This window comes from Dipteris shenzhenensis, chromosome 26 (assembly GCF_047967505.1).
Source record: "Dipteris shenzhenensis isolate YYH24624 ecotype China chromosome 26, Dip_SZ_1.0, whole genome shotgun sequence".
In the NCBI taxonomy this organism is placed as follows: Eukaryota; Viridiplantae; Streptophyta; class Polypodiopsida; order Gleicheniales; family Dipteridaceae; genus Dipteris; species Dipteris shenzhenensis.
The window spans coordinates 46,424,120-46,434,168 of NC_141621.1; the positions used below are offsets into that span (position 1 = coordinate 46,424,120).

Genomic DNA, 10,049 nt, shown 5'->3' on the forward strand with positions numbered 1-10,049 from the left:
CCAGGTGCTACAAGCTCTCCAGGACTCTCTCAAGTCCTTGGTTAGCAATTTTGAAACAATCCACATAGCATATCTCGAAGAAGTCACCAAGCAGAAGGGGCAGTAAGCCATAGCAGTTTTCAACTCCACCGCCCCACCTCGTTGAAATCCCACATCCGCCTCTTGCTGATCCCACCCAACCCCCCCAACAAACCACCCATCCCAGCCCGCCCCCACTCCCCCGCACAAACCTCCCTGAGTACTTCTCCAATGATTCCAACACAAGCTTTGCATAGCACAGGACCTCCTAGTCCATCTCCTCCAATGCCCTTGTCGACCTCTCAAAAGAGGCACTTAACACGCTCCTCAAGCCGGCAAATTTTGTACATATGCCCATCGACACATTGCCCACAGGGACTGTTGAAGAGGAACCCATGCCTACGGATGATGATGATGTCCCTCCCGCACCCCCCTCCTCCCCACCCGAAGATGTTGAGTGGAGATCTAATCTGTAGTCCTTCCAAGATTTGCCCGACAGTGCACTAATGCATCACTGGAAGAAGCAACTCGAATGCTCTTGTCTCCACCTCTACAAAATCATGGAAGTTCGCCCCCTTACCTAGTTTATTACCTAGTCGTTCAATGACTAGTAGCGGCCCATCCGAAGCACACACGCGATGGATACCACCTCGCTCCTGATGCTCTTGTCCCCCTCATCGACTCTGATGTTGGCCTTCAACCTCGCTGGTACATTCCTTTTTTGAAGAAGGAGCAGTTTTGGTGTTACTATCACAGTGCACACATCGACCAGCGGTGAATCCACCCCCTGTACATGCCCATGGAATGCCATTGGACCTGGGCCCACTTCTGCGAGCTCCAACAGAAGGACGCCAATAACAATGACACCTATGGCTCTATTCTCGACCCCATAATCCTTGCAACGGTCCACTTCAACCGCCTCATCCTCTTGCCACTCCGTGATCTCCCTGCTCACAGTCGGCCGATTAATGACAAGCTCCATAATCTTAACAACCAATTTGTCTTCAACCCCGACATCGGCCCCTCTCACTTCCAGGACCTCCGCCTCTACCTTCGAGTCAAAAGGCCATGACATTCGCACATAAGAGGACATGCATGCCACCCACTTTTGGAAATTTTACTTGTACTTCACTCAGATCACGTCCCGCCAATTAGATCGCTATGTAGTCGATGCCTTGGCACCCTATGGGCCCAAGAGCCTTGTGAATGTAAAGAGAGGGAGAGTGCAGAAAGGATAAGGGTTAGCCCTCCCTTCAAAAGGTTACTTGTATAAAAGGCCAAATGGTTGAATTTGGTCTTCATTATTGTATGCACAAGTTTGGGATACAACCTCCCTCTTCTCTTCAAGAGTGTCTTTGGGTGTTCTCTTGTTTCCTTTGTGTGCCTTTGTGTTTGCCACTACATTCCCCTTCACTCTCTCCACCCCTCCTCCAGAGGCTCCATCGACATTCTTTCAAGATCCCCACAACACGTGAGTCACCGGTGAGACCACAGTCAGGTATGGGAGGTCCCACATCGAGAGAGAGAGAGAGAGAGAGAGAGAGAGAGAGAGAGATGATACAAGAAGTTATGGTTAGACAAGTTTTCGATGGTGAAGAGGGTGGAACTGATAGCGAGAGCAATATAAATATATAACTATTATTATTATTATTATTATTATATCATATTATAAATATCTAGAGACATGTATATATATTTTTTCTATTATATATGTATATGTACACACACGCACACACGTGCACGCGCGCAAACAAGCTCCTCCTTAATCTTGCAATATTTTGAAAGGCCAGGATGATTTCTTTCCATATTACCAATGGTGCCTTGGTACTCCATCTTTTGCTTATTAATCAATTTTGCTTATTAATCTTATTCTGCAACTACATGTGAGCCTTATTGAAATTCAACACTTCCTTGTCAATGCTTTTTTGTTCCTATTCATCCAATCCATAAAACCATCCTCAGCATTAGTATGAACCTGCTTAAAGTTGCAAGTTCTCTTTATTTATCCAAATAAACCAAATAGCATCACCCTTAGACTTAATCCATAAATCTTATTAACTTTTTCTACATCCCCTAGTATTATGGCTCATCCATAACTATAGGAAAGCTACGCAAGGGGATGAGAGTGAACCCACTAACTCATGTGATTCGAGCCATTCCATTGAATTCCTATGAAGATATTCATGAAACTGATGGACAAGAGCACCATTCCAGCACCTTTTTGAAGCTATTAGCGTGATACTGTGAATGGGAAAACTGAGCAAAGTTGAGGTGGTACCTGCCCTCACAATGTAGGAAAGAGAGCCACCTCAATCCTACGCATCTGCTTTGCTGTCAATACACAAAAAACATGTGAAGAGCCTTGAGACGAAATGAGTCAAATTGAAAGTAAATGGAGTGTTTTCTTTTGATTCATTAGTTTAGCCTTTCTCATAGCTTTATTTAGAGCAGCCTTGCTAGTGACATGCATCTACATGTGCTTAGTTGTACTATTTTTCTTCATCATAAAGAGGTCCAAACTTTTGCATCAGTAAATGAAGACAAGTAGCTTATTTCCATAATGCTCTGTCGCCATATGTAGAGAGCCACTTTCTAAGTGCCAATTCTCTGTAAAACCTCCATATTTTGTCTTTTCAGTGAGCTTTAAAGATCCTATGACATTTTGTGTTTCCAATTAGCTTAAAAGATCCTATGACAGTTGTTCAGCATCATCTCTCAGCATGACAACATTCCTCCTTTAAATGGATCTGTACTGGCTTCTACCCAGCCTCTTTGTAAGAAAACAATACAACGTCTGTGCTCAACAGATAACAGGATCTCGTATGCAAGAGAGAAAAGCAGATAGTATGAAGAATCAAAATTTTGATTATTATAAAACTGATACAATAGATGGTGCTGCCTCCCAGCCGTGCGCTCCTGTGTACGAAGCTTCGATGGCATGCTGAAAGTAGAGAACGGAGACTAGATGCTAAAGAATCAGGGTTGCTATAGCCAGTAATGAACATGGGCTTCACGAGCTTGCTCTTATATAGCCACCAGTCGTAGTCGGTTAGACCCAATTGGGAGATCGACCCAGTCGGCCCAAAACGGCCGACTAAAGGTCGGCCCCAAAATAGGCCACCGACCACACATTAGAAATGTGGTGCAGAGTAGAGCAACAAACCTATGGTTGCTGTTCGGCCCAGAGCCATCCGGGATCATCTGGGGCTCCAAACGAGCCCCGCACAACCCGAGAGTGGACTGCCTCGGAAAATGCTCCATCTACCCTTAGTACAGTCAGTCATGGGATGCCTTGTCGCACTTGCATGTAGCCTAGTTGACAGTGTGCCAACTCTATCCGAAGCCGTCCAGCCATCAGGCCACACATGGTCCCCATTTGGTGTCCAAACCAGGACCTACCGGAGAACCGAGCTACTCAAATGCCTTCTCCTCATACGGGGGGGGCCTACAAGTAGAGTTAGTTGGTTCCCGCGTAGTTACACGAGAGTGGAGCATTGATATCTAACACCCCCCCTCAATGTCCATCCACAAGTGAACTTACTTCTTCGGCTCAATGCCAAGTCGATGAAGATGCCTCTTCAGCAAGTCTCTTCCAAGAGCCTTCGTGAAGATGTCCGCAACATTCTCTATAGTCGGACAGTATACCAAGTCGACCTCTCCATCCATGATAAGCTCGTGTACAAAGCGATATTGAATCTCAATGTATTTTGTGCGAGCGTGGAACATAGGGTTCTTTGCAATTACCATGCAACTCTGATTGTTACATGATAACTGCGTAGGCTTGTTCTGCACACACCCATGTCCCCTAAAATCCTCCTCAACCACATTGCCTCACAAGAAGCAAAACATGCTAATTTGTACTCAGCCTTGGTAGAAGAAAGAGCAACTGTGGGTTGCTTCTTGTTGACCCATGACAGCTCCAGATTCAAGTGAGAAACAATAACCTGTCACTGATCTCCTGCTGTCCACGTCTCCTACCTAATCCGAATTCGGTCAAGGTGTTGCCCTTGGTATAGGTGATGCCATAATTAAGTGTGCCTTTGATGTATTTCAGCACCCACATCCCTGCCCTCCAATGGTATGGTTCTCCCGGAGCTTATTGAAAAACCTGCTTAGTGCACTAGTTGCAAAACTGATGTCCGATCGTGTGTTGCACAAAGTAAATCAAACTGCCCACAAGCCTTATGTACTTCGCTTCGTCCACCAGCGGTGATGAATCCTCTTTTGAGAGCTTCACGTCAACCTTCATAGGAGTGCCAACTGTCTTGCACTTTGCCATGCCAAATGCCTTCAATATCTCTACAACATACTTCAGCTATGAAATGAAGATCTGTTTTGCTTGCCAAACTTCAATCCCCAAACAGAAATGCATCAGTCCGAGGTCTGCTGTCATTTCAAACTCTCTTCTTAGCAGATGCTTTATCTATGAGATCTTCTCTTCATGATTCCCTGTTATGACAAGGTCGTCCACATAAAGGACCATGATCATACACCTACCTCCTCTATAGATATACAAATTTGCATCAGATGGGCTTCTCCTGAACCTGTTTTGCAGAAACTAGACATCAATCCACTGATACCACGCTCATGGGACGTGTTTCAGCCCATAAAGTGCCTTCTATAGTTTATAGATTTTACCTTCTGAACCGGGGATGCCAAAACCTGGTGGTTGTTCCACGTATACCTCCTCCTTGAGATCTCTATTTAGAAAGATGGATTTTACATCCATCTGAAACACGGGCCAACTTTCATGTGCTGCTAAAGCTAAAACACTGCGAATTGTGGTTAGTCGAGCTGTGGGAGCAAAAGTATCTTGATAATCAAAACCATATACCTGTGCGAATCCTTTTACCACGAGCCGAGTCTTGTACTTATCCAACGTGCTGTCGGACTTATACTTGGCCTTATACACCCACTTGGTACTAATTACCTTGCGTTTTGCTTGAACTGGACTTGCTCTTATATAGCCACCAGTCGTAGTCGGTTAGACCCAATTGGGAGACTGACCCAGTCGGCTCAAAACGACCGACTGGAGGTCGGTCTCGAAATAGGCCACCCACCACACATTAAAACCGTGGCACAAAATAGAGCAACCAACCTACGGTTGCCGTTCGACCTAGAGCCATCCGGGATCATTTGGGGCTCCAAACGGGCCCCGCAACCCGAGAGTGGACTGCCCCGAAAAATGCTCCGTCTTCCCTCAGTACGGTCAGTCATGGGATGCCTTCCCACACTTGCATGTAGCCTATTTGACAGTGTGCCAACTCTATCTGAAGCCGTCCAGCCATCAGGCCACACATGGCCCCCATCTGGTATCCAAACCAGAACCTACCGGATAACCGAGCTACTCAAATGCCTTCTCATATGGGGGACTTACAAGTAGAGTTAGCTGGTTCCCGCGTAGTTACACGAGAGTGGAGCATTGATATCTAAGACTCTTGAAGTAGAATACAACTTTAGAATGAGATTTCCCAAGCAAAGTGAAGCAATCTTTTTATCTAGTGTTCTTGCCAAAGAAGCCATTCCTTAACCACAATTGTCAGAAATAACCACTACGTTACTCAAGGTTGTCACCTGCAGATTCAGACATTGAAGAGCACGACTCAAACACCAGCTGCCCGTAAAATAATCATTGACAGAGCATTGCAAAAGTGAAAGCCAATATGATTTCTCAACACTAATCCACAAGCATAGTCTTGATAGGTGCATTAGGCAAGTAAACCAACTCAAAGACTTCTCATAAACACTAGAGTCCCTCTCTAACATTTCCCACACAAGACATCTCGACTCCACTTGACATTGCCATCATGACTAAGTTGACCAGCGGAACATATCCTTCCTCCTTTGTTGACCTATTTAGCCTATCCAGCTTCGTATAAATCTCATCACACCTAGGGTGACTTTTAGTTCTTACAATAAACTCATGAACACTGTTGTCTACCTCAATCCAGGATCTTCCAGGCTTTCTCCCTGCACCTACAGTATTTCTGAGCTGTTGAATACTGTCGACATCTTCCAACCTATCAACATCAGCATAGGTATTTAACATCAGCATGTAGCCTGATGCATCATCAGGGTCCAAAAGGACAAAGTGATCAAAGCATTGCTTGGCTAGCTGTGCATTACCATATATTCTGCAGCTGGTGAGCAAAGCTGTCCACACAATAATATTGGGAGCAACTGGCATGGTTTCAAGCAGATCTTCTGCCTCGAAAAAGCACCCCGTGCGGCCAAGTAGGTCAACCATGCAGCTGTAATGTTCAACACTCGGCAAGATGGAGTGGTCATCTCTCATGGACTTAAAAAATTGACAACCTTCCTTCACTAGGCCAGCATGACTACAAGCAGCAAGAAGGCACGTGTAAATAGTGTCATTCGGATTCAGGCCTGATAGTTTCATTTCCTTCACACAGTGCCCTGCCAGATTGCAATCAGCAAGTTGTGCATATCCAGCAATAATTGCACCCCATGATCCCATATCCCGACTCGGCAATTTGTCAAACATATTGCATGCCTCTTCAAGGCTTCCGCATTTCACATACATGTCAACAAGACTGTTGCCAACTAGTAGATCTGATTCCAACCCCCATTGGATGATCTTGTCATGGATCCATCGGCCCTGCCCTAAGGCTCCAATACTACTGCATGCTTTAAGAACACACAAAAACGTCACTCTATCTGGCCTAACACCATCCAGTTCCAATCTTTCAAACAGTTTAAGGGCAAGAAGACCGTGTCCATGCTCAGCATATCCTGCAATCATTGCACCCCCTGTCACTGCATTTAATAATGGTAAACTATCCAAAACTTTATGTCCTTCATCGAGACTTCCACATTTGGCATACATGTCAATAAGACTGCTCCCTATGGCCACATCTATTTCAATTCCAGATGTGACAATCTGGTGATGCATCAACCTGCCCATCACTATGGCTCCTACACTACCACAAGCCTTTAAGCCACTCAGGAACGTCGCTTTGCTAGGCTTGATACCCTCATGCTGCATTTTCTCAAAAAGTTCCAGAGCACTAGCAGCATTTCCTTGCTGGGCATATCCAGCTATCATTGCACCCCATGATACCACATCTCTATCTGGCAACTTGTCAAATAATTTGCGTGCCTTCTCTAAACTGCCACATTTAGCATACATGTCAATGATGGTGCTTCCAACCACCATATCCAGTTCAAGTCCACTTTGAAGAACCTGCTCATGTATTAGCTTGCCGTGCCCAATGGCTCCTATACTTCCACATGCTTTCAAGATGCTCAAAAATACGACTTTGTCTGGCATGATACCCTCCTCCTGCATTTTTGCAAAAAGCTGTAATGCCAGAAGACCATGCCCATGCTCAGCATATCCTGATATCATTGCACCCCACGACACCACATTTCGATCTGTCAATCTCTCAAACACATTCCAAGCCTCGTTCAGGTTGCCCCATTTGGCATACATATCAACTATAGTGCTGCCGATGGCAATATCTGAGTCAAACCCACTTTTGATTATTCGGACATGTATTAAGATCCCACATCTTATGGCTGCAATGCTGCCACATGCTTTTAAGATGCACAAAAACATCACTTTGTCTACCTTTAAGCCCTCCTGTTGCATTTTGTCAAAAAGTTCCAGAGCATTAAAACCATGCCCATATTTTGCATACCCTGCAATTATTACAGCCCATGAAACCATATCTCGATTGGGAAATTGGTCAAAGACTTCATGTGCTTCATCTAGATGTCCACATTTGGCATACATCTCCAAAAGACTGTTTCCAAGGATAACGTCTGACTTTAGACCACTGATGACTATCTGATGGTGTATAAGCCTGCCCTGCTCTAAGGCTCCTATGCCGCCACATGCTTTCAAAACACATGAGAATATGAACTTATCTGCCTGTATGCCCTCTTTCTGCATTTTGTTATACAAGTCAAGGGCTATGTCAGCTTTTCCAAGCTTGGCATGAGCTAAGATAATGGAATTCCATGTATATACACTCCGTGTAGACATCTTGCAGAAGACTTTGTTTGCTTCAACCAAGCTCCCGCAAGATGCAAACAGACGAATAAGGTGGTCCCCCAAAAAAGCACTTAAATCAAGTCCACTGCTCACCATGAGGGAATATACCCGCCTCCCAGCAGGCAGGTCCTTCCTTTCGTTGCATCCCTGAAGTAGAGCATAAATAATATCCCTGGATAGAGAGATGCCTTGCCGGTCCATAGTCTCAACAGCCTCAAGTGCCTCATGCAGCCGACCCTCCGAATACAATTTGTTCCGATGTGTAACTGATCCCAAAATTGCGCGATCGCCTGCCACCCTTCAGATGCGGAATTAATCTTTGTACAACTACAAGACACAGTTGAAGTAAAATGCATTATGTGTTATGAAATAACAGACTAACAGTAAACATTGAGGAAACTTAGCAACGAAGGATACGAATGTAAAAGCTTTACGGGACGATGAATAAGCTCTACAACAGTAATGTGGCGAAGTCCTTTCAGTGAAGCTATAAATACGTTGGTGTTCCAGATGGAAAAGCTTCCACTTCAGTGTACGGCAGAGAGCTCTAACGGAAATCCCTGTTCCGCGCCAGGGCCTAGAAAGCATTGCACGCTTCTGCCTCCCCAAAAGGCTCCCTTATTATATTCCCTGCTTACTGGCCGATCTCACCCCACAAATCCCGTTTTGTCGTGCTGAGAAGGAAGCTTAAACATCTGAGAAATGTCTGTTTCACCCGCCAACCATCACTTTGGGACACCAATAACTAAGTTAGCAAATGTCTGCAATTGGTACCATCGAACAAAAAACTAACAATGAGGAAAGGAGAGCACCACCACAGCGAATAGCTGACAAAATCATATCTCTGTGACGACTGCCCATTGACAGGCAAGGCAGACGAGCCCATTCTCTAAGAGCAACAAACAAAGAGCAGCTCTTCTGTTGCTGCTCTCCAAAAGCTTTAAGAGCTCAAACTTCCCGCAAAATACAGCTCAAACTTTTTCTTTTCTTGTTTGTTCTCAAACCCCGGCCCAGCACAAACTCGATCCTCCCTTCTTCTCATCCGCTAGCTAGAGGTTCCTTCCCTCATTATGTGTAGACGAATAACATAACCCGTCTAGGACGGGTTAGAAACCAGCTTCGCTGAATCAACCTTTGAAAAAATTTAAGAAATTTTTAAATTGAATCTTCCTAAGAGCATTGAGTTCCAAAAAAAAGTAATTGTAGCATTGCCCCTCTCTCCCTCTCTCGCTCTCACTCCACCCCTTGTGAAAGTGATTGGCTATAAATTTTACAAATCTCAACATTTGTATGCTTTTTAATACATTTTCTCTCGTTGTATCACATCTTGATGCAGTAAAAAAATTGTTCGAATCCTCTCCTTGTTGCATTTTCCAAAGAGCTCCCTCCCCCCACTCCATCTTTTGCCCACATAAACCGGTGCATCGATTAGTTGCCTTGTAGCAATGTTTTCCACCTTTGCAACATCATTCTCTAGCCAATTCTTGGTTGCAGTGGTAGAGCTCCCTCTTCCTGCCTGGGTGTTACATATTGGGTCTCCATCTAATGCAGCAATGCTTGACACCCCACTTTAAAGGACTAACAAAGGAAGGGATGCCGTTCTTCTTGGCAACTCAAGCTCCTTGGCATCGTCAACTCTTTAAGTGATTCTCAGACACAAACATGCTTGATTTTTTACCATAAAGAAGCCCTTAGTGCAACATTTCCTCTACCTTTTACCAACTTCAATTGCACCAAAAACGTATCTCAGACATCAAGTGTGTTGGTTACCGAGAGCCAAGACCTACCTTGAGCGCTTCACGACGAACATATTTTTATCAATAATGGCAAATGCCTACCTCCCGTTGTATGTATTGCTTCTGCGGACCATAGACAACCATTTCTTAGGCTTCCTCCCCCCTCCCTTCCCTCAGCCCCTACCTAAAATGGCTACAATATGCTCTTAAAGAAGTTCCTAGCTCTCTAGCTCTTCTATCAATTTTTGCTTTGCCAGCATTTCATGCAAGTTCTACTA

General features: G+C 44.8%; 1 protein-coding gene across 3 annotated transcripts; it reads right to left on the minus strand.

Annotated features, from left to right (window-relative positions):
- Window positions 1–5,444: 5,444 nt before the first annotated feature.
- Window positions 5,445–9,090, minus strand: LOC147885171 (pentatricopeptide repeat-containing protein At5g27110-like). 3 transcript variants are annotated; one of them, XM_087397878.1, is made up of 3 exons: window positions 8,829–9,090; window positions 8,470–8,741; window positions 5,445–8,325 (listed from the first exon to the last, which is right to left on the minus strand). In XM_087397878.1, exons 2-3 carry the CDS (start codon window positions 8,621–8,623, stop codon window positions 5,765–5,767), a joined length of 2,715 nt encoding a protein of 904 aa, XP_087254004.1. In that variant the 5' UTR covers window positions 8,624–8,741; window positions 8,829–9,090; the 3' UTR covers window positions 5,445–5,764. The 3 variants fall into 3 exon arrangements, with proteins under 3 accessions (XP_087254004.1, XP_087254006.1, XP_087254005.1); XM_087397880.1 differs by lacking the exon at window positions 8,829–9,090 and having other exon boundaries at window positions 5,445–8,362; window positions 8,533–8,628; XM_087397879.1 differs by lacking the exon at window positions 8,829–9,090 and having other exon boundaries at window positions 5,445–8,362; window positions 8,470–8,533.
- Between the last annotated feature and the right edge of the window lie 959 nt (window positions 9,091–10,049).